Genomic DNA, 23,796 nt, shown 5'->3' with positions numbered 1-23,796 from the left:
TTTAACACGCCAATGTATAAAGTCCCACCTGTTGGAGAAGCACGAAAGCGATAGGGGCTGCTGGCGCTTCCCCTCCCACCTCACAAGAGTTCCGGGTTCTTTTCAGCCGAAAGCTTCTCTCTGCCGCCGCTCTAACACGACCATGGCTCTTTTACTGGATAACCAATTCAACGACCTGCCTCCTGACAAGGTGATAGACACAAAGTTGTTTTTGGAGGCTGTGTCTCATATTCCTTTATTTTTTGGTGAGTATACCCCCACCTGAACTCGATACAACTTCAGTGTTGGAGACGACTGTTGGTGTTATCGCTTTCACGGTTCATAGAAGGCTGACTTGTTCCTCATGACACGTTCAAGTGACCGGTCTGATCGTAGTTATTTTACTCATACCAGAAGTGGAGCTGCTGCTGGTTCACGGTGCGGGATCCGACCCAGCTGTTTAGCCTATAGAGAAACTCTTTGTTTACACATTGAGCAGAGCAAACATTGGCCTCATTGTGCCTTTTAACTGAGACTATGCATTCACTGCATTTTCCTCCCTCTGTGTGTAACCTACGTAAAGGCCGATCTGTATTCATCCTCCCTCTGTGCCAGGGACTGGTGTGATGAAGTCATTCATATTTTATTGCATTGCTCTCAAATGTCTTTTTCTCTTTCAGACTGCTTGGGAGCAAACGTTTTTTCAATCATCAAGTCAGACATTAATGGCAACATAACGGTGAGATACAGATCTATGTGTCTGTTTATAACTGGTGTGTTTTTATAGTACTGTCACTAATATTCAAATCCAAACTCAACCACCAAGTGCACTTTCAGAAAATTAGAGCAGTGTATATGAAGGATCCTGCAAAGTACGTCACCCTGCAGGACATTGTGGAGGCAGAGCGAGTAGAACATGCAGCAGAGTGGCCTAAAGTTGGAGCGACACTAGCTCTGATGTGGCTGAAAAGGTTAAAACTCCATACGCTAATGTTGTGTCATACTGTGTGTTGCAAATTCAGCGGCTGAACTAAAACAAAGGTGTGCTTTGTCTCTCCTGCAGGGGTCTCCGTTTCATACAGATCCTGCTGCAGAGTTTGGCAGATGGAGAAAGAGATGAGAACAACCCCAACCTAATTCGGGTTAATGTCACCAAAGCATATGAACAGGCGCTGAAGAAATACCACGGCTGGATTGTACAAAAGATTTTCCATGTGAGGAAAATGTCTCTTTTAATATTATTCTTAATGGAAATATTTCTTAAAAGGGGGCCAAATCGGACCACACCATTACGTTAGCCCATCTGAAGCGTTGTTGCTTTTCTGAGTTAATGTGTTTCTGTAATTATTTTCCATTATTGAAAATCTTATTTTTTGCCATAGTATTATAATTTATTCTTGGCAATAATAACTCTGTATTTACCGCTACATGTTTACTTTGCTGTGAGCCTAAATGTTATTTCCCCCCCCTTATTAGGTAGCGTTACATGCAGCTCCTTACAAATCAAACTTCCTCAAGGCTCTGTCAAAAGGAGAGGAAGTGAAGGAGGAGGACTGTCTTGCAAATGTGCGTCAGTTTTTGGTAAATTACACTGCCACTGTAGATGCCATCTACGAGATGTACACCAATCTGAACGCAGAGCTGGACTACACGGTGTGACGTCCCGGGACATCTGTGAAATTCTCTCACGGGTCAGACGAGTCGACTTTTCAAAGGTGTTTTTAATTGAATTACATTGTTTTCTGTCAGTGTGGTATTTATAAATACTTTTATCATGCCTTTTAAAAATGACTGCGTAATATTTGGTCTTAAAATCATGAAAATGCCTTAGATTGAAAAACATATCAAAGGGCTATTTTTTTTTTTACAGCTCTTACTCTGCAGAAGGATGTTATCGTGTGCGTTTATTTATGACAAAAACAGGTGGAATATCACCTACTTTACAAGACTGCAAACACTGTAACATGTCATAATATTCGTTAAAACCTTACTTTTCAAATGTTCTCTACCTCCTGAACCCTGTAGTCACCTCCACTGATCACCTGGGAGCAGCCTTTGAAGTAATGTCAATTTAACAGCTCATTTCAACTGTGCATTATTCCACTTGTGCCTTGGTGTTACTGCACTAATACACTAAGCTAAGAAAACAAATCTAGATGTGTGCAAATCCATTTTACCTACAAAGATAAAATTTAGCAGAGCCAGACATATTTTATCAGAGGGCTTAACCTGATTGCAGTGTGTTCATGTACAATAGAAGGTGTGTAAGACCTTTGTTTGTATTGTATCTGTGGTTCTATAGCCTATCTTGTTCCTCTGTCAGATCTGATGTGACTTCTTTAATCAGCATAACAATGTCAAACCAAATGATTCATGTTAGCAGTACATCACCCCACACGTGTATTAATAACTTATATCTGCATTTTCTGTATGAACAGGCTTGTTATGAAGTATGATCAAACGTGTTCTAATCACGAGATTTTAAAGTATGACTTAAAATAAAAACACAAGTGTAACTACCTAGTGGTATGACTCTTAATAAATACCTCTTACAGTTCATGAATGTTTCACTAGGTGGCGATATTTACTTGTTTTAATCGCATCTGTGTTCCAGCTAATGCATAACATATTTTAAATTATGTTCAGGGAAAGAAAGAAAAAAATATATGCACTATGGATACAGTTCCAGTCATAGCCAGATCTTAAATGACTCTAAACACCAGTTCTGATTTATGATTGTAATTTTGCAAGAGTGGGTTGTGCATTTTCAAAAGCTCTTTTGGTTGACCACTAATTGATTTGCTCTCTGAGAGACATTTCTCAAGCTGATTGCTGACTCTCTTTTTTTTTTTAACAAAACTGATTTTGAACACTCAAACATCCGCTGTAAATTGGAGGAAAATACTCTCCCTTCTTCGTGTCTCCTAATCCCCCATATCAACCAGCCTTTTCCTCTGGCCAGTCTTACTTATCTGAAGTGTGTCCCAGAGGCCAGAGTGGCTCTGGTTCCTCTCCCAGAGGAGCCTGAGCTAATCGTCTCTGTGCGAGAGCAAGAGCAGCATGTCTGTAATCCTGTAGGTTTATCAGCACAGTGGCCTGGCCTGTTCCGACTGACAGATAGGATGGAAAAGCTCCAAGCTAAGCCAGGACACAATAGGCTAAAGACAGGAAATCATTTACGACAATGCCTCAATGACAAAGCCACTGACCTTTAACTCTGGAATAGGTTATCTACAATGAGGTCATCAATTGAAAATTGCAGATTCATTCCCAACAGTGCATCTAATGCCATTATTCACGCCATCCAGCTTATTTGTTTTATAATGGTGTACTAAGAATGGGTTTGCGTTTTATGTCTATGGCGACCCAAACCAAATTACCGCTATAGCATCCAATTTAGGAAGACAAATGAAGCAAAATAAGAGGTGCAGGCAGGCACACCGCCATCTACGATTAGCAATTTAATAGCTGGATAACAGCAAGCCCATTTATACATAATGCGCGCAGCAATATTACTGTGGATCCATCTTCGAGAAAGCATGTATTTTTCATACATAAATGTAATTTTAGAGGAGAGGGCCTGAACATTTTCATTTCCACATATGTATTTTGAAGTATTCAATGTCTTCTGCCTCAAGCGATATCCATCCATCTAGACTAACGTAATTCACTGTAACAAAATTAGCTTTTTCAAATCCTATATAGAGGAACCAGTCCGATACCATCCAGCTAAGGATTGATTTACATCCCATTACAACCTGAGATCCTGCAGTGAAAAGAGATATTAATAAAAATGAGATAGATGATTGAAGAATAAAGACTTGCCAGGTGGTTAAACCTTATATCCCTTTGCAGCAAAACCAGAAATATGACTCATCTTTACACAACTACATTATCGTTCATGAATATACTAATTTTATAATCCTCAATTGCAAGTCAGATAATTAATAATAATGCGCAGTTACACAAACTATATGTTGGGTTTAGAAAATTTCATTTACTTGACAATCCTTATTAAGAAGAGGCAAAGAAGGGTTGAGGGATTAGGGTCGTACATTGCAAAATGTAGTTATTCCAACAACATACTTCATGGAGAGCGCTCACATTTTCATATATAATAATTGCACTTTATAATTATAGAGACAGTTCGCCTTATCACTCAACAGGCTGACATAAATAAATATTATTACAGAACCAGTGCAGACACACAAAGAACTACTCAGTCATACATCTTACACCATCGGAGATAATGTAGCCCTACAAAGAAGATATAAGGTGGCCTGCTCTCTAACATGGCACTCATATACACCCAGGTGTTGTGTAACAGGGTCACAACCCTTCAAAGATTATTTCATTCAAGAAAAAAGTCGAAAAAATCTCTTAAAATCAAAACAGAGGGCACATCTTGCTTGGCCTGAATCGCCACAGTGTTGATTTGGATATGCAACAGTCGTAATATATTGTGCTGAGCATGAATACATGAAAACAATCAAATGTTAATAACTTTCTCTATGGCTGCATAACTAAATCATATACTCAAATTTGTATACAAATGACCAAAATGTTTCCCCATACAGCGGCCAGTTAAGTTGCATCATAGCTCAGAAGCCTGGCGGATGAAGGTTTTGAGTAACACAACAAAGCAGCAAACGTTCATTTAATATTTAGGAATGTTCTAATAAGAAACCATTTTAAGGTAAACATATACTCACAAAACTTTCCTTTCCAGATTCAAGTTAATGTTTTCAGAGGGGTACCAATGATTATTTCAGTTCAGTTCATTTACATTTTTGTAAAAGCCTACAGGGGAATCAAAACATCTGCAAAATACATACAAGTTAAAATGAAATGGGAAATTCTGATTAGCTGCTCAGCATCAATAGTTAATGTGGAACAGCAGGCATACATGATGGCCATTTCAGATATAAAAAATAGAACATGGACAGTCCATAAGATAAACCTGTATCTTGAGTCTTGATTATCAGTTACTGTTTCAGGCTCATAACACAAAGCCTTCTACAAATACAGTACATGCACAAACTAAAAACCCATGTCTCATTCTCACAGACGTCCAAACTTCCATCCTCTACAAAAGGTTTGTCACTTCTGCGTCCCGTTGTTTGGCAGCCCCGCCGTCTCTTATCTGTAGACGGGCAGCTGGATGTGTGTTTGTTGGTGGTGCTCCAGTAGCGGAGGCATCCCCATGGCTTGGTAACCACGGCCCAGCATGCTCTCTTTGATGCAGGGAGGGTGGATCTCACTGATGAGGCACTCCAGAGACTGCAGGCTGCTGCTAAGTACCGCAGCGTGGCACAGGCTGGAACTAGGCAGCCCACAACAGAAGTTTTGGTCTGTGCTGTAGGCCTGGGTATGATGAGGGAGAGGAGGGTGGAGCTGCGGCTGGTGTCTCTGCGGTTGGTGGTGTGGGTGGCGGTTTGGGTGGAGATGGGGATGTGAGAGCCCCAGGTCTCTAGGCTTGCCCGCACATGTAGCCGTCGCCAGCACCTGAGAAGGATAACAGTCGCTATTAGGGGTGCTGTCCCAGAGAGGCGCGTAGTACTGTCCCATAGAGAACTCCCCCTGCATGGCGGCGCAGTTGAGAGACGAGCTGCTGACATGCTCCAGACTGGCAGGATGGGGCCTGTACGACATCTGCGAGGAGCACGGCAAAGGGAGGCAGGTTTCAGGAGACTGGCCGACCCCGGCGTCTCTGTGCCTCTGAGCGCCGTTACTCAAGCTGTACATCCTCATGGCTCCCTGCTGATAGGGCGGATGGATTTGATGCTTATGCTGCCACACTGGGTACTCTCCCTTCTCCAAGTATCCCGCTTTGGCTCTGTCTGCACTCTGTGTAGGTAGCACCGCCCCTGTGAATGCGAGACTGCTCTGGGGAGGCAATCCCAGCACAAAGTCTGAGTCTGAGTGTGCCACTGCAGCCACAGCCTGCAGAGAGGGGCTGGCTCGAGCCTCCCCCCCCAGCTGCAGGGCCTGGCTGTGGGGGACTCGGATCATCTGCCTCATCAAGCTTTGAACCTCTGCCAGCTCAGACTGGGGGGCCAGGCTCTGATCTCCGGAGGCCATGCCTGCGCTGGAACACAGTGTCTCAATGGGAACATCATGGGGCTTACACGAGCTTATATGATAGGCCTTATGCCCGTGTCTGACTGTGTAGCCATTATTCAGAGGATTATTGTACGGTGCCGCAGAAGTCTGGCTGTTTACATGTTTAGTCCTCCTGCCCTCTGAGTTTTTTAGCACACCTTTGACGGCCACAGAGGCTTTGATGATGGCCAACAACCCCTGGTGGCCTCCTGAGAACAGGTGTGAGCTACAGCGTGTGCCTGTCGTGTCTAACCCGTTGACGGTTTTGTTTAGCTGTTTATGCTGTGGCACCCGGACCTCAGATTGAAAGATTTTGATGGACAGCGGGTTGTTGGCAGTCTTCTGGGCAAAAGCATCCAACTGTGCAGGAGAAGGGTACCGAGAAATCATGGAGGCTGGCTCGCCTGGGAAGAAAGCAGACAGAAAGTAATGATTAGCCTTCAATCAGCTCAGAGAAATCTTTTCTGTTGTTTAATTTGAAACCTGTTTTGAGAATAATGTAGACATCAGCATGCCCTATAAATGAATTTAAAGGAGGGAAACACCTCAAGGCCTGTTTGATAGGTGCCTAATGAAATTATTTCAGACTTAGTTCAACCCAAAATTAGGTTACCCTGGGAAATCAAAATGCAGGAATTGGGAAAAGGAGGAGGGAGGACCTCATTTTACTGAAATGGCTCCAATGAGATTTAATGGATGACATTTAGCCGTTAAGCCACAGCAGGATTCAAGCAACACTGGTTCCTGCCTATGAAATTTGGTTCCACTTTATGCTTTTATGAACCTGAACCGATTCTACTGTGAAAGCTTGGAGCCTAAACTGTGAGGGAAAAGTTGATGCAGATGGAAAAGAGCAATCACAAAGAGCACCGCTGATTGAATTGTGTGTGGGAAAGCTGAAGGGACAAACTAAGATTGGATTTAAACACTATTATTCTGGCAATTTCATGCCTGCTTAACTCCCGGCGACAAAGGAAAGGTGGAAAAGGCGTCCCATTTAAAAACAATAAATCACCTGGTAGAAATTACCGCCACCTTTCAGAGTGACACTTTTATGGAACACCTGACAAAAAGAGAAAAGGCGCTGAAATCAACCTATACAGCAGAAATCATAGCAGGCAAAAGAACAAGGCAGTAATCTGCAATAAAAGGGGCGCAAAATAAAAACAAAACACTTCATTTCATTTTCAATAACAAAACCAATTCCAGCTATGCAGGGGAGAGATCACTTGTTGTTCCCATTTGAAATTGATTTGGGAGTTCATTTCATTTCAGTCCTACAGTGAGCCTCCCGACTGTGAAAATGAATCAATCTACAAGATCCATCTCATGAAAGAAAGAAATTGGGTGTATAAAATGGAGGAAAAAAGGTAAGGTAGAGTACTCAATCCATCCAGCAATCTCCCAGCGGAACTGAAGGAACAGCACCAAGGTGCCAAAAGCATGAATGAATTCTACAGAGAAATATAACAAAGCAAAACACTGCTTATTATGTAGCGAGGTGTACTGCCGCAATAGAAAACCAGGACTTCTGGGATGTTGGAGAGGTGTTCAAACTGTGTACAAAATCAAGATGTAAAAGAGGTAACAGCTGCAATCATGATATTTGCCCTATGGCTAAAAGCTGAATATTTATTACCAGAAATGACACGTAGAAGAGCTTCATAACCACCAGCTTGGATGATGAGAAGACTCATTTATAAAAATCATAAATCCGACAGCAGACACCACCGCACTAATCTTGTCTGTGTTCAGCATAGGATAATATTGCTCAATTAAAAGATAAATGGTATAGCAAAACAAGCATTTCAGCCGTTTGTTGTTCAGTAAAATGTCGATGTGCAGCTCTGCATGCTGCGATTGGCTTGCTGTTCCACAAACACTTCAAACGCTTTGAATGCTAACACGTCTTCACAGGGTGTCTGATATTGTTGGTCGGGAGATTACAACCCTGTCAGAGCCATGGAGACACAACACAGCTGCACTTCCCACTGTGGCTGCGGCACTATGGAAACCTCATTAGCAAATAGGCCATCCCCACTCTGCATTCACATATTTATCATCGGAGGACAGCTACTGAGACATATGCATAGAAAGGGGATCATTTTACCCGATCCTGACAGAAGCAAATGGTGTTAAACCATGATCAGACACTACACGCTGCTCTAAATTACAACCAGAGGTAATTGTCACAATCTCGGGGACTTTCATACCAATCAGTGGTGTTAAACGGCCGTAAACTGAACACAGCATGTGTCCCAAAGCATGTGGTGGCTGTAAAACTTTACCTTGAAGTCAGTCTTTACAATCTTGCTTCCTGCAAAACACACCCAAGTTAAAAAGTGTCTAAAATGTGTGCTTCATTAATTACAATCTGGCACTCTTTCCCTCTGGAAATGCCAAGCAGCATACTGTGCTGCTTTACCCAAACTCAACATGAGGGCACATGCATACTGGTGACAGTGATAATTGAAGATGTGCATCAAGTATAACCTCTATGGTTCTTTGAAGGTGTTAAAAGAGGTTATTTGAGTATTTTTATAAACATGCATTAGTCGCCAATGCTAACTTTGTCCTTTATCCTGAAAACAAGCAAACAAATAAAAGTACAATGTTCAAATAAGGCCGAGGAACATAATTATTATCTCAGTCAGCTTCTTGGCCCCCTTTCTATCCCAGGCATTTGGAACTGCGGCACAAAAATGCATGAGCCACTAAATTAGTAAATATTTTCACCTAGCAGATGAGAATGTTATAATTCCAACACGGACTGGTTCCTTTAATCATGTTGCCCTAAGGAGAGGAAATTATTCATGCCTATATTAAAGTAGGTTTGCATTTTTAGTACGTTATCATAAGCACATAGGTCACAAGAAATGTTGTGCATACATTAAAGACAAACCCAAAACAGGTCTTATTTTATGAGTTAACAAACACGTCTGTTTCTCTTTTAGATTCTCAAATATGTATCCCTTTTGTGATGTTTTTTTTGTTATCGACAACCACTGTAGACAAATAACAACATTCTGTGGTTTAACGACGAGACATGGAAACAAATATGAGGCTGTTCACATGACAACGGGGAAATGGCAGCTATTGTCAGGTAAGGAACGTCAGGAAGATAATTAGCAGTCTGACCTTAAGCACTTAATCACCCTGAACCTGCAGACTGCACGCTGCTTCACTCTGACAAGAGAGCACAGGCACGGATGAAAAACAGCACAGAAAATAGAGCACCAGCCACTTTTAGCAAACAACCTTGCCCCAGAGCATCATGCAGTGCTTACAAATTCAAATTCTTTGACCCTTTACATTTTCCCCCACTTGCTTTTTGATTGAAGTAGTTTACGCAGGATTGAAAAAGCTTGTTTATCTTCCTCTTTTCCTCAAAATCAGCAGTAATGACACTGATGCATCTGCAATCCTCGGTGGATAGATTTAATGGTCCCCGCAGCCAGGCTTGAATGTTTTCTGGGTTGGAAGGGGGCATTAAACATGCTGCTCAACTGTTGTGGCACCATGCTGAGCAAAACTGGCACACTTTCATAGGAAACACCTAATCCCGATTTCCTCTTTCCATGCAGGGGACTTGCACAGTTGGGGGTAGGGGGCCAATTATAAACTCTCAATCACCACTAGGCCTGATTTATTATGTGTGTGTGTGCGCGCGTTTGTGACTTAAAGAAAATAGATTATTGTAGTATTAGCCTGGAAATATTAAGGAGGGATACAACATTGACTTCTAACCATTCAGTTATATATAAATGGTCTTTCATAAGCCTGATTCCACCCCCATACAATCCCACTCAATGCTTTGTGCCACTTTAAACTGGCTAATCTTTTTCCCGTGGTCACACTTGAAGCCATTTCCCCCCAGATTAGAGCGGAGACCTCATTGTTTCGAAGCAGTTTCAGTTAATCACTAATTTATGGGCAAAACAAGCCCCAGAGGCAGAGCTGAAAACGGCAGTTGGACATGCACATTGCGTTTGCAAAACCACAGCTTCCAAATATTACATACCCAGAGGGATAACATAAGAGAGCCATTAGAATGACCACCACATTCCCACATGAGATAAAAACTAAAAATGCATACATTATTCCTTGTTAATATCCATGCATGAGAGCTGAACCACCAGAAATGAAATCCCACAGGTCTTTGATGTTGTGCTGAACACTTATCATGCAACACTTTGGTGCGATAACATGTTTACCAGCGTCTAATCCTCAGCAGGAACATGGCACTGAGAACTGGCGGTTAATTACAGAACAGTGTTTCTCAGCGGGCATGGATATTTGTTTACAGCAGCAATAATCTTGATATTTAAAATACTCTCTCCCACCTTAATAACCAGGGACTCAACACAGCACTGTCCCAAATGCATGTAGAACCTATGTCTCTATTACCATGGCAACCTCTTCTATGTCATTAGAGCCATGTAATTAATTGGCCCTGACTTCATTCATCTCTTTGAGACGGGCCTCTGCAATTGACTATGTGCTGATTAGATGGAGTAATAACATTAAAAGCAGCAGCTGCTAGCTTTTCCCTCTCAATTCAGGTCAAAATTGAGAAATAAATCTAGTAATTTAATCATTATATGTACATTATAATATAAACTAACTAAACATTTACAGCTTGAATGGACATAAAACTCGGTGTAAGTAAAAACGGTGTTAGAAAGTATCTGGTTCTTTAATGAAAATTTAGAAGGTATAAGACATGAGGTGTGAAATACGATTCCATTAGAGCATTTTCAATTAAAAAACATAATGTTGTTGAGGAATCTGTCAGATGGGTACATTTGAAATACATTCAGAAAAAACAGCTCTGTGTTTTATTCCATAATGCAACAATGAAGCATTCTGAATTTTGCAATAGTGAGCCATAAAGGCATCGTAAAACCAAAACAATGGGCTTAAAGGAGCATAAAAAGCTCAGAGTTTAATGCTAATTCTCTTAGTTTTTCACTGAATGATTCACAACAAGTTTATACTGGTCTGATAAGTGTTATAAGTACAAAGATCAAGTGTCAGCAGCATAGTCACTGGGCTTGTGCATTTACATTTATCTATCATGGGGTTAAATGGAGATTGCAGTTAATGCCTCTATGTGGTCTTCTCAACCCAGCCACCCAGAGGACTATTAGATGGAGATAAGTGAAGCAAGAAAAGTAGACACAGAAGGCCTGCTGACACCAGAACACAGTCTCTTAAATCTCACTTATACTCTATTTACAACTTCTTCCGTAAACACACACAAATAAGAATAAAGACACTCATTCACCCCATTTTCTCATGCCTCCCTCCTTCCATGTCAGTGATCTCTGCATGAAGGGTGCTCACAGAGCAGCGTAACCTCGGGGTTGAACACTTAGTTATGTGTGCTCGGAGAGGCTCAGGCGAATACTCCTTTGCACCAGTGTCACTCCTCATTTGTTTCTGTGCTGCTTGGCCCAGCTTGGGCAAACTTTCGCCTCTCAGAGCCGACCCAAGCACAGGCCAGCAGCGTGGGAAAAAGCATTTCCAGCGCCTGTGCTTTCAAGCTGAGATAGCAGAGAGCAGCTCTCATTCACTCTCATCACATAATTCCTAGTTTCCCAGAAATCACTCACATGGGTTCTTGGGGCTGAGAGCTTTCATGTCCTGTGCCTTCCATTTATTGATAGCTAAAAATGGAAATGGCTTTGAAAGGCGCAGCAGCGACTAAAGACTGTCCCTATTTAACTCAATCCAACAGCGAGTCGTTTAATGAAGAGGCCACACAGACTGAGCTCCCATCAGCAGTCTATTCCCTGCGGTTGTGTTTGAAATGTCAGGCTGAGCTGGAGGGTGCTGCACTGCACAAAGTCGGAGTACATAAAACTCAAAAGGGGGGTGGGGGGTAAGGCCCTGCAGGTAAACAGGATGACAAACGTACCCCTGGTTCTGCCTGAGGCAAACTAGCCCCTTCTGTTCCAGCGTTTAGAAGACAAGTGCGCCATTGATTCCCAATTAATATTTAATGGCGAAAAAGACAAAGAGGCACTTCACCTGAGGAGATAGATGGGAGACGAGGAGATGGAGCGTAACGGGGAGGTTTTCACAATTTAAAATAAGAGTACAGATGGATACACATTGCTTGGCTAGTTCATACAGAAGACATGCATACAAAATATATCTATGCTTTTTGGTAATTACCTACATAGTCTGTCACCATGAGAACACAGGTGTTTTCACTTATTTTGGCTGATTAGACCTCATCTCCAGGGATGAGTGGGTATTTATACATCTCCCGGACGCTGCTGTTAGTCGTGTGGCACCTGTTAGATCAAGAAGGCTTTTATGGTGCTTTAAATATGTGCAGTTTGGCTACCTCAGAGAACCCCAAGCATGAATCCGGCGGAAAACAGGTCTAATTATCCAGACTAATGGAAAGCACCTGTTTGTTTGTGCAGGTGTTGAGGAAATCTGATCACTACAGGGTCACCTGAGAATAATGCTGTGCCTTTTATACCTCACAAATTATGTTCACTGTGTAATACATACTCGAGGAAGATTAGATTTCATTACAAAGCAAAAAAAAAGATATGAAATAATGCAGGCTCATGCAAATGAACAGAACATTTACTAGCGACATGATGAGTCAGAAAATATAATCCTGACCACTGCCCTGCAATGCAGACAAATGTGCATGTGTGTCACATTTGCTAAGCTAACATTGATAATCAAATTATGGTGACACCGTTAGAGATTGTACATAAAGTTACCAGTCAATATTTGCAATGTCTTGCCTTCTATGAAACTATGTTATGAGCCATCCTGTTTCATTTCATGTATAATGATCACTGTGAGCTTCTGCAGCAAACTCCTTCCATGGATCTAAACAAATCAAATTATATATATGACAACATAGGCTTAAAATAATAACAGCACAATAGCTTTACCAAGGATCTTTAAAGGAGCATATCATTCAGGAGGTTTCATAATGATTCAATATACACCCAGCTGGGTAAATGGGTAGTTATAGATCTTCAAAATAGCTTCAAACCAGAGCCAGCATCATAGTATAAAGACATCAGCCAATGTTTAAAGCAATCGGGAAAAGCAAACAACAGCATAATGACTATTTCTGCTACTATGATCTCATTATGTGATTCTAGACCGTCCTGGAAAACATCTGCACAAATAATATAGATGTAGAGTGAATAACATTAATAAGGCAGTTTCTGACCATGAACAGAATCTGTAAATAAGTCGCATTCCATCAATTAACCCAAAGAAATCTAATCACAAATGTCACTCCATGTTAGGTTGAGACACCCACTCAACCTTTGAGAGACTGCAGTATAATCAGTCATGATGAAGGTCAAACAACACAGACACGGAGCTTTTCTGCACAAAATGTGAACATCATTAGTTACCCTGTATGTCACTTGATTAAGTCTGTAATTTTAGAGTCCACTTTGACCTGCATGCATATGCACTGCAGGAGTGCTCTGATTAGTTGCCCAATTAAGAGGCATCACCATCATCAGGAGGCCCATTATTTTAAATTCCAGAATAGCTGCTGAAAACTCGGTGCACCGCTAAAACCATGCATGTGCACTTGGAGGCGGAAAAGGTCAAGGTGAACATGATTGATTAAAAAGTAACTCAGGAGCATGACCAAGACTGAGACTTTGTGGTATCTGTCCTCGCTTGCAAAATGTCTTTACTGCGTGATATAAGCTCACCTTTGTGGCTGCACGGCTGCAGTTGGGGAACTGACAGCGGTAATGGCGGGGGTGGAACATCAAGGCTTTTGGGTGCGCAGGCCAGACTCTGCGACGAGAGATTCTGCCGTCTCTGGATACAGGCCAGCATGATAGTTCTCTAGGGCTGCACACAGCCTGGGTAAACCTGCTGAAGTGAAGGAAAATACAGGTTTTAACACTATAGCCACTACACTTTATATAATGGTGATTAAACAAGCCAAATCCACAGTGCTCTGAGCGACATGCTGACATGCTCACAACAGCACTGCCAACCAGCACGTTGAGCACTCATAGGTTAACCACGTTCACAATAAATAGTTAAACATTAGACATTGGTGTGGCTAAGGTTGATAGGAATAATATTGCCTCGAGACATTTGATTAAAAAATGACTGTGTGGTGGCACTAGAGGAAAGTCAGAGGACAATCAAGAACAGTAGGCTTCATCCTCTAACCTACAGGTATGCCAGTGACAAATTAAAAGCAATCTATCCCAAAGTCGGGGAGATATTGCAAGTTTGCTGAGACATTAAATTATATCTAACACATTCAAAATCGTGCATTAAACATCAGTTTGACGTTGGAAGTAAACTGCAAGCTTGCTTGTGAACACTATAACCCCTGAGGGAGGCTCTCCTCTTCAAAATATAAAATATTCTGCACCACCACTTGGGTCTTCTTTTTTTTTACCATATAACAATTCAGAAGTCTTTTGAACGGCTGGGATTGTGCATTGAAGACAATAATATCACTAAATGCCTCCATCTACTCCTCTTTCCAAGTTGTTATGATGGCTCTATGCTGTTATCAACCTTGTTCTGTCAGGTTGCAATCACACAGATCATTTACAAGGCCTCCTGTAGCCTCAGGCTGAGTGTTTAACTAGCCCGGAGGCCAGGGTTTATTCTTCTATAAATTTATGGCCGTATTGATCAGCAGAGAAAGCCAAAAGCAGCTCGCTCCAAAGAATAAGACTATGCAGAGTTATATATGTAATATCAGTGGAAATTAAAGACTGTGTCTGAAAGAGACAGCGCCTTAATACAGATTTGCTGATTGAAGCAATCATTCAGAAGATAAAGCCCGACATGGAGGGAATATTTCAGCGATAAAACCATTTGACATTCTCTTTGATTAAATCACAGTCACCAAATCTGAATGCAAGCTCTGAAAAATCCAAACTCCCTGGGGCTACTGTAATGTATGTATATGATTCAGGTATCTTACAGACAGACAACTGCAATATATGCAACTTAAAAACTACCCAATTGTGGGTTCTAAATATTTAATAAGTTCAATGATTACCGATGGAAAGGAACAGCCTTTCAATCACAATGCATTAGTCTCTCACAATGTTAATATAAGCCTGCAGGATGCGGCTGTCAGATTGCCTTTTTTCTTGTTCAGTTTTTAAGGTTCTTTTGGATTTTTGCTTTCATTTTTCCCTCAGGGTCCAGAGGGCAGCTAAAGCAAGTCAACCACAGAACAGAGTGTTCAGTGACGAGCTGCAGAAACATGATTACCCTCTACTCAAAAGGAAGAAGAGACGGAGTGGCTTTCATTTCACTCAGGTGCCAACACAAAAAAAGATTCCCTCACTCTTCCCTCTCTCATGTACCCGCTCCCCTCCTCCGCTCAACATCTGTCCCTTGGTGACAAGCCCACTTCAAACCGCTCAGTGCAACCTGTCTCATCTGAGCACACACATCTGAAGAGCTAAAAGCCTCAGCATGGTCAGATTCCATTTAGAAAATAATGGCAATTTCACAACAACCCTTCCATTACCACACAATTGTCAAGAGGGAGGTGCTGAAAACGCAGAAAAAACACAGGGGAGGAAAGGTTTCTCCAGGGAAATCCCTTCACCAGCAGAATATGAGACGTGAATTGGAACACCATCCATTACTCCCATAATTTGCAGCTGGAATAAAATACATCAAGGTGGGCATTATAATTCAAGGGAAGCCGGCAGTGGCTTAAAGAAAAAAAAACTTCCACTGAAAGCCGAAAAGGGAGCTCGAAATTATGCATAAAGTGCAAGTAATGATGGTTTCTTTCATCCTGCTATCTAAATTTTAAATTTAAAAGATTTTATGAAAAACTTTAAGCTTGAAATTGCCTCTCGACTCCTGAGCAGAATTACCCAGGAAGAGAGATAGGAGATCAAAGTGGTCCCAGAATGCATGATATTATCTGAGTTAAGTTATGAAGCATTCAGTTCTCCAGCCATTCATTTAATGTTCTGCTCAACAGAAAAGTTTTATGTCTTGCACTTTCTTACAATGTCATATCAGGATATGTCACAATAATGAATGGCTGCAATAATAAAGAAATTAGGTACACGGCAACTGCAAAGTCAGCTATCTTTACAATGGCAGCATAGTTAAACTCAACCTTCACAAATGAAGTCAATAATCTTTTTTTATTAACATAATGGTCAGCGTTACTCTCGCCATGCCAGTTTTTCTACAATTAGCTATCCATTTAGCATTTAACTGCCTTTGTGCAAGACATCACTTCTCATATGTCCTTTCAAAGTCTTCACTTTGGCACTTGTGTTACATAGTCAAGGACTTCTCTAGCATGAATAAGAAGAGAAAGAGCACCAAAGTTGGAGACGAAAAATCTTCCCCACTCTCAGGCGACATCCCTGCAGCTGATAAGCAGCATGGTGATGTCCACTGAGGGCCTGCCAAGGAGATAAACCTTGTGCTTTTCAGTCTATCTAACTGTCCCCTAAGGATGCCATGCCAGACAAATGTGTTTTTTAAGCCTCTTCCCTGGTCAATGACGGGATGCAAAATGCCAGATTTATTTTTTTCGATGTGTCGTCTGTCTTAGGATCAGGAGAGGAAATGCTGTTAGAGCCGTTGAAAAGCCGTGAGGGCAGTGATGGAGGGACTTTATAATGGCTGCTTCGGTTAAGGAGGCAGAGAGCTCATGCCTTAAATGTTAACTGAATTTTAATGATATCTGTCAGCTAGTTATCGTGAGAACTCTATTGATGAATTATCATAGTAGCACCATTTATAGTGTGGCTTTAATAGGAAGAACTCCAGTTTTCACAGTTTCACTATACAAAGAAGCAGCATTCAAATATAAAGTCAAAGCAAGTGAAGAATCGCCCAGAAACATCTGTCTGACCTTCTTGAGCCTTTTATTGTTTAGCACAGCATCAAGGGTCAGAGTGAAGATAGACGAAAATTGCAAACAGGGAGGCTCCCTCTAAACAAACATGAATCATGCAGAATAAAGATACACACTGGCTCTACACACACCCTCGCCATGCCACATTCACACACACACACCCTTCCCTACCATCACAGCTCCTCTTAGCAGTTCTTAGAATCCTCAGTTAATAATTAGATGATAATGAAAAAGGTCTAAGACAAGCACCGTTTTCACTCTCTGGGTGGATTAACATGTGAGTGCTATGCTAATGGTTTTCCCTTCCTTCCAGTCAGAAAGTGCAGAAAAGCTAAAGGGAAAGAGCACAAAGGCAGAAAAAGGACGGTTAATTTAGGAGGAAATAAATGATTAACAAAGAGCAATTGGTCATTAAATAAGATAAAAAGCATTGTCTCTCTTTGAATGAGCATGAAACGGCCCATAAAAAACAATCCATTTGCTGTATGATTAATTGTATATTACCCATGGCTTTTATGCTGTCTTTAAGGTATGGCACTACAGGAGCCTGTCTTAGTAATGAAGACCAGACAAGTATTCTGACATACAGACAGAATTAGACAGCAGTGCTGCAGCAGCTGCCTGATTCATCTCTATACACACACACACACATGCACACACTGATCCCCCCAAACCCCTCATACATTTTTAATAGAATCTATTACTTCTGGATTAGTCGATAAGAGCTGGCCTGGTTAAATTCTATAATAGTTTGCATAATTGGTATCAGAGCAGTGTATAAGAGAGACCCAGATTTCTCTCTTCTCCTTCTCTGGAGAGAAAGAGAAAAAAATGACACAAAGGTTCACATACAGGATAACCAAACAAGCCGGAGCCCCTCTGCTCTACGCTGCAAGAACACTCGAGGCCTGCAGCTGATAACAATGAGCCTCATTTCCATTGAGATTAGCTAAATGGTATAACAACAGTGTTAAAAAGCATTTCTTATACAATCCACGCGCAAGCACAAAATGTATGCAAATACAATCGCCTGGCAATATTCAGACAGATGTCCAGAGCATTCTGTTGGGCGTAAATCATACATTTAAATGGCTGGGTGTCTGGGAAAAACAACATTACCATTACAGTGTCTCCCATGAATAAAATCATATATCCATCACAAGACAGTTCTGTTATAAGGAAGCTAAATGCATTCTGGTCTGAAAATGCTGCACAAACAGACTAACAAACACTGACAATCTTTAAAAGTCCTTCACCTTTCTGACACACATTTTCTCCCTCCTGCAAAGCACCCACATAGTTGGGCAAAGTCTAACGCTAATAGAAATGAAACTTGTTAAAATATGCAACTAGTTTTGTCCTTCACTATTAACTTCTACAACATTGTTCTAAAACTATAATAAAATTGCACATTTATGTAAGAAAACATGTAATTTTTCAATGTGTTTGAATTTTTCCTTTGACAATTTCCATTTTTTTTAACAGACTATGAGTTCTACACCAAGCAGCATTTACTTACAACTAATATTTTCATGTGGACCATTATGAACTGGCCTACTTTACCCTAGCTAAAATGATTTGGAAATCAAACAACATACTAGCATGTTACTCAGTTTGAATGTGTAACAGCAAAGGAGATATGAAGACTTGTTTTTTTATTTGGCAAACCTACAGTCACAAGGCTTGTGACCATCTTTCTATACAACAGTAACACAAATAACACACCAGCAACAAATGGATAAAAAAAAGACGGTTCAACTTGCTGGGATCAGAGCTTGCATCATTAACTTCAGCAGCAGCAGCAGCCACGACATGAAGTATTTAAGGTTTGTAGTTTGGAAAAACAATTAATCATTTACTTTGGAGTTAATATATGGCCATACAAATGTGCACCAACAAAAAAGCCTCATAAAATCCCCAGCTCGACTACATGTATAGAGATGCTGACAACAAATTTAGCCATTTATATAAAGTTGCACAATTAGTCTTATCTTGATGTACAGTCTGGGTAGGGAGTAGAAAGCTTTGGACTGACCCACATCTGCCCTTGCCCGCAGGCAGAGCCAAGGTAAAAGAAACACACGGCATGGGGTAAAGTCTGGCCAATGCCAAGGTAGCATTAGAGGGTAAACAGAGCCTTATCTTATCATATGCACACGGAGACACACTGTCAAAGAGCCGTGGGTATGCTGTCCAGCCTTTAGAAAACCTTGACTTCAAAGATAACAGATGGTAAAAGGGTGGGCTGGTGGGTTTTTTTGGAAAGATAAGTTATTTTTCAAAAGAATCAAACTGATTAAAATGTTATGACATCTTTCTATAACTCAGGTAGGTATTACACACTTTTTAAGTCATCCATTCTCATCAACTATTGTTAAAACCATAGAAGAATACAATAATGAAAGAAGCAATTACTTAATGAAACCTTCAATCCTCCCAACCCCCTTTCCCCAGGCCCTGTCCTCTGGCTGTTTACTTTACTTTAGGGTCACTGCTTCCTTCAAATCATTAAAATTTTCGAGCAAACATGAAACTCATTAGAAACTGTACCGCTCTAATGTGGGAGATAACTTAATGATAAGCTCCCTACCATGTATCGCAGAAACATCAAAATGTTCTAGGAAAAAAAAAGGGGTCTTTGATCTCTGGACCAACGAAAAATGTCATGATTTCAAAGCCTTTCTATTTGGGGCAAATGATGATGCGTCAATTGCAATTTGGCAGTCTTAATCATTAATTTAAAGTTATTACTGAGCACCATCATGGAGACAAAATAAAAGTGACTGGAGCTCAAATAACTTTTGCGGTCATGTCCCCTCCCCGATGACCCTAGAGGCGCAGTCCTTAACCTTCCACCCTTAACCCCCATCTAACTCCCCCTTTATCCTATTAGAAAGAAAAGACCAATTAGACAGATTTCAAAAGATGGCAGCCTGCCGGTAATTACACATGGCATCTCTTAGCAGATAAAAAGGTGATTACAAAGGGTGAACGGGCAAAACTGCTATAATCGACCAAACCATTGGCCTATATAAAATCTATAGAGGTTGGGTTTATATTTAGTCATTTTGAATGATGATATCATCCAATCTTCTAACCATAGCATAAACCCACTTAACCATCTTTAAATCTAAAGCTATGGATGACATGGCAGAAAAACGCATGACCTTAATCAGTCCTTGTACTGGCCTGTGTAATAGTCATCCAAGAAAAGGTCATTCTAGTGGTGAGCCGTTTCCTCCATTCAGTAATTCGGTAGGCATGGAGATTGAGCGAGCCTGAGGAAACTTCACAATAAATCACAGCTCAGCTTTGCTTCTGAGAAGGCAAAGGGAAGCAGGCAGCCAAATGACAAATCCCTTCCCTTCACGGAATTGGAATTACTGCTGGGGTGTGATGCGAGATCAGAGGGAAACCCCCATGGGATACCTGTACATGGACGGCTCATAACACGACGCAATTTACAAGCCTCCCAAACGACTCCAGTCCCAGGCACAGCACAAACAACCAAATTATGAATGTCAGATTTATACTAGCTACCTATAACAGTTTATATTGGAAAAAAATATTGGTCTAGATTATATGACATGAGAAACATGCAGCGATAAACATTCACTAGCATGTAAAAATGAAAAGGGTAAATCTTATAGAGAATAAAGCCACTATACATTATGATGCAAGGGGGATAACGCACTAAAAATTGTAATATGACAATGTGGTAAATCAAATTCTACAATACCACAATGAATAGGTTTACAGGTAATACAAAAGAAAGATAAGCCTATCCTGATCAGACATCTCCATATAAACAGGGAGGAGGTGGAGTTCAGTTTTTGACAAAAAAAAGAGAGGGACAATAAAACACCAAATTGCAGGCTTTCCTTCCCTGCCTCTGGTGGGAAGCTGTGACATCCCATCTCTCTGGGTAATAAAGGATCTGGCACAAGCAGGAAAACCATGCGGGGTAGAATTTCACACCTGGCCAATAATCTATAGGCCCCTCTGCTGCGGCTAACCTTCAACCTCGGCTGCCACCGGTGCAGTGAGGTGTGATGATCCCACCTCCGGCTTCTAGACAATAGAAATGGAAACCTTCAGAGACAGCCCTGACTGACCAATAATATACTTCAAAGCACATCCCTTCCCGTATCCACTGAGATGCTGCTGACATATAAAGCGCCTTTCACTGTGGGTAAAGCCTTCATCCCAACACAGATGTCATTTGAGGATTAAAAGGCTAGACTAGACTTAGAATTAGCTCAAAACACAACACTTTCGAAGAAAGAAAAAAAAAACATTTAGAAAACTACATATTTGTGTTACGCAAATATGTATCTGATATTATAATAACCACTATGCCTGCTATTTCCTACATTAAACTGTTAAATACGATTTAGGGATTTTCTGCCATTAGATACATTGGTTTATATAGTGAATATAAATAACAGACATCATAGTTGGACTCGGCCCACATAAATACACATAGCAGGACACTGATATATAGTGAGGGCGAGACGCTCCTATCCATTAGTGCGCACTCGGCATCTTTCACCACTTCAGCGCTGTCGACTCAAAATCAATGCAGGACGAATCCTGACATCATGCATTAAAGCATCTCTTATAAACCATTAACATTTGTCTGTTATTATAGTTACACAGCTACCACTAAATACCAATTCAGCTACTACAACACAACATTTTCTGTACTGACAAACATTTTCAATTAGCTCCAAAGAGTGTTCCTCAACATTAAAAATGGAAATAATAACATAATCAATATCTTACAGAGTTTGGTCTTATCATAAGGCTTGTTTATCTTTGGTTCGCCACGGCTGATTGGTTGTTCTCCTGCTCCGAAGGCGTATTTCCCCTGGAAAAGATATCTCGCCACTGATTTCGCGAAACCTCCAGAGATATATCCATTGAGGACGCTGGCTCCATTAATTGTACTTCCTCCACATATTCAACAGTCTTGTAGAATATAATTTCATCGATTGGGTTTTCCGTGCAGCTGCCTGTATCTCATCTCGGCAGGCGATCAAGCTGTGTGTGCCACAGAGAGAGTGATGTCGGAATGGAAATGAGTCCCCTGCACTGTGGAAACCGGCTCTGGGCCAATCAATCAGGCCTGGATTTGAATATTCCCACGGCTCGGCCAATCGTGTGAGAGAGAAGGCGGCCCACTGTCGTGATGCCAGACCGGTCAAAGTAAGCACGTTGCTGTTTCGCGGAAACATTTAAAGGAGAAGAACATCTGCTTTATTAACCCAAAACAAATGCAAGTTTTTTTGGTGTAACTTGTCCTGCACGTCTGATCGATTAAGGAAGCCATGCATCTGCTTTGTTCAGTGATTGTTTCTACAGCTCAGCTCATCAGGAGTGCTTAATTCACTCTCAATTGGTTTAGGTGTGCAGGAGTAGAGTACAGCTGGGAGAAAGATCTGCATCACCTATAGGGATAGTAAGACTTGAACTGGATTAGGAGCTTTTATACCCCAATTAACAAGAAAATATCCTCCATTCAAAATTAAAAAGTGTCATCAACCAAATACAAATAAAAGTAACCTACATTCAAACAAACATTTATATCTTAATGTCGATCTTTAGAATGTGTATATAGACCTACTGTTTAGAAACTCTCCACGCTAAACTAAGTTCCTGAATGAATATACATGGGTGGAGAAAAGTGTACAAAACATCCATTTGAAATTTATTAAAGTAGTAGTGTAATGAAGCACAACATGTTTACTTCCAGTGTACTTAACTACTTTTGACCCCAGAATGTCAGACACAAAGCTACACTTTATTATGCAATCCAAGTGAGCGACACAACACACTGCAGCCTGATAAATCACTAAAGCATGAATCAGCATCTCACTCTACCAGTCAACAAAGGAAATGGATGATACTGTAACTCGTTGTGTTTTCTACAGAAGCTTGTTCATCCTAAATACTTAACTGAGGAAACCCTTAACGCAAATTATTATTTCAGGACTAGGGCCTCACAGAAAATTGACTAGCTTAACCCAAAATCTCAGCAGTTAAAAAGACTGAATTACCCTAATGTGTGTCTGATCATAGATTAACTCACTCCTGCAGGAATAGTGAGATGTCTAAGAAAATATACATATGTGCTTTCTTGTTAAAAACTAGAAGAAAAGATCAGATCTCAACAGGAAAGCAAACAAGTTTAATTACCTGCATATTTCATCCTCAAAGGCTGAATTTTGAAAACTTTGAAAACCAATGTGTCAATATTCAACACACAATGCTGCATCAGCACCAATCTGTACACGAATACATCTTCACAACATGATAGAAACCAACAGTCCATAAAAAACCAACCCATCAAACCATGCAGTGCACTCCAAGAGACTCGCAGCAGACCCACTGTTGCTGTGAGATATAATATTGAATTGTTTCCTTACAGCTTCCTGGGTGTCATCTCTCTGTATGAACGAGGCCTGCAGATAGCAAATGGGGTTCCCATGCCAACTAATGTCCCTACATTGAACACTGAAGACGTTGATGGATCATGCTTCCCTAGTTGATCACATATTGTTGTAATGGCTATACAATTCATATATATTAAAAGCAGCCTACTGTTATTATATTGTTGAAGAGCATTTAAAAACATCATTCTGATACTTTGAGGTCAAACACATGATAAAATCTCTAGAATACACATTTTGTAATTGTTCAGTTTTGAAGACAATCATCAAGAAATCCTACCCCAAGATCACCTTACTGTACAGATATGTCTTGTTGAGAGCGAAACCATTCAAATATTAATAAAAGAGTAAATACAGACTACAAATTTTCACGTGTTTGTG

General features: G+C 40.9%; 2 protein-coding genes across 4 annotated transcripts; one reads left to right on the top strand and one right to left on the bottom strand.

Annotated features, from left to right (window-relative positions):
- The first annotated feature begins 60 nt into the window (after positions 1-60).
- On the top strand, positions 61-2,498 carry LOC134868247 (glycolipid transfer protein-like). Of its 2 annotated transcripts, XR_010166264.1 has the most exons (6): positions 61-245; positions 660-718; positions 817-950; positions 1,043-1,193; positions 1,456-1,694; positions 1,850-2,498. XR_010166264.1 is itself a non-coding variant. In XM_063889227.1 (5 exons), exons 1-5 carry the CDS (start codon positions 143-145, stop codon positions 1,636-1,638), a joined length of 630 nt encoding a protein of 209 aa, XP_063745297.1. In that variant the 5' UTR covers positions 61-142; the 3' UTR covers positions 1,639-2,498. The 2 variants fall into 2 exon arrangements, 1 of the variants encoding a protein (XP_063745297.1); XM_063889227.1 differs by having other exon boundaries at positions 1,456-2,498.
- Positions 2,499-3,581: 1,083 nt separating this feature from the next.
- Positions 3,582-22,026, bottom strand: LOC134868460 (protein FAM222A). 2 transcript variants are annotated; one of them, XM_063889605.1, is made up of 3 exons: positions 21,749-22,026; positions 13,797-13,965; positions 3,582-6,485 (listed from the first exon to the last, which is right to left on the bottom strand). In XM_063889605.1, the coding sequence occupies exons 2-3, from the start codon at positions 13,924-13,926 to the stop codon at positions 5,119-5,121; spliced, it is 1,497 nt and encodes a 498-aa protein (XP_063745675.1). In that variant the 5' UTR covers positions 13,927-13,965; positions 21,749-22,026; the 3' UTR covers positions 3,582-5,118. The 2 variants fall into 2 exon arrangements, with proteins under 2 accessions (XP_063745675.1, XP_063745676.1); XM_063889606.1 differs by having other exon boundaries at positions 13,797-13,962.
- Positions 22,027-23,796: the final 1,770 nt, after the last annotated feature.

Source organism: Eleginops maclovinus, chromosome 8, assembly GCF_036324505.1.
Source record: "Eleginops maclovinus isolate JMC-PN-2008 ecotype Puerto Natales chromosome 8, JC_Emac_rtc_rv5, whole genome shotgun sequence".
Classification (NCBI taxonomy): Eukaryota; Metazoa; Chordata; class Actinopteri; order Perciformes; family Eleginopidae; genus Eleginops; species Eleginops maclovinus.
The sequence above is the reverse complement of the archived record's forward strand: the minus strand, read 5'-3'. Positions and strand labels throughout refer to the sequence as shown.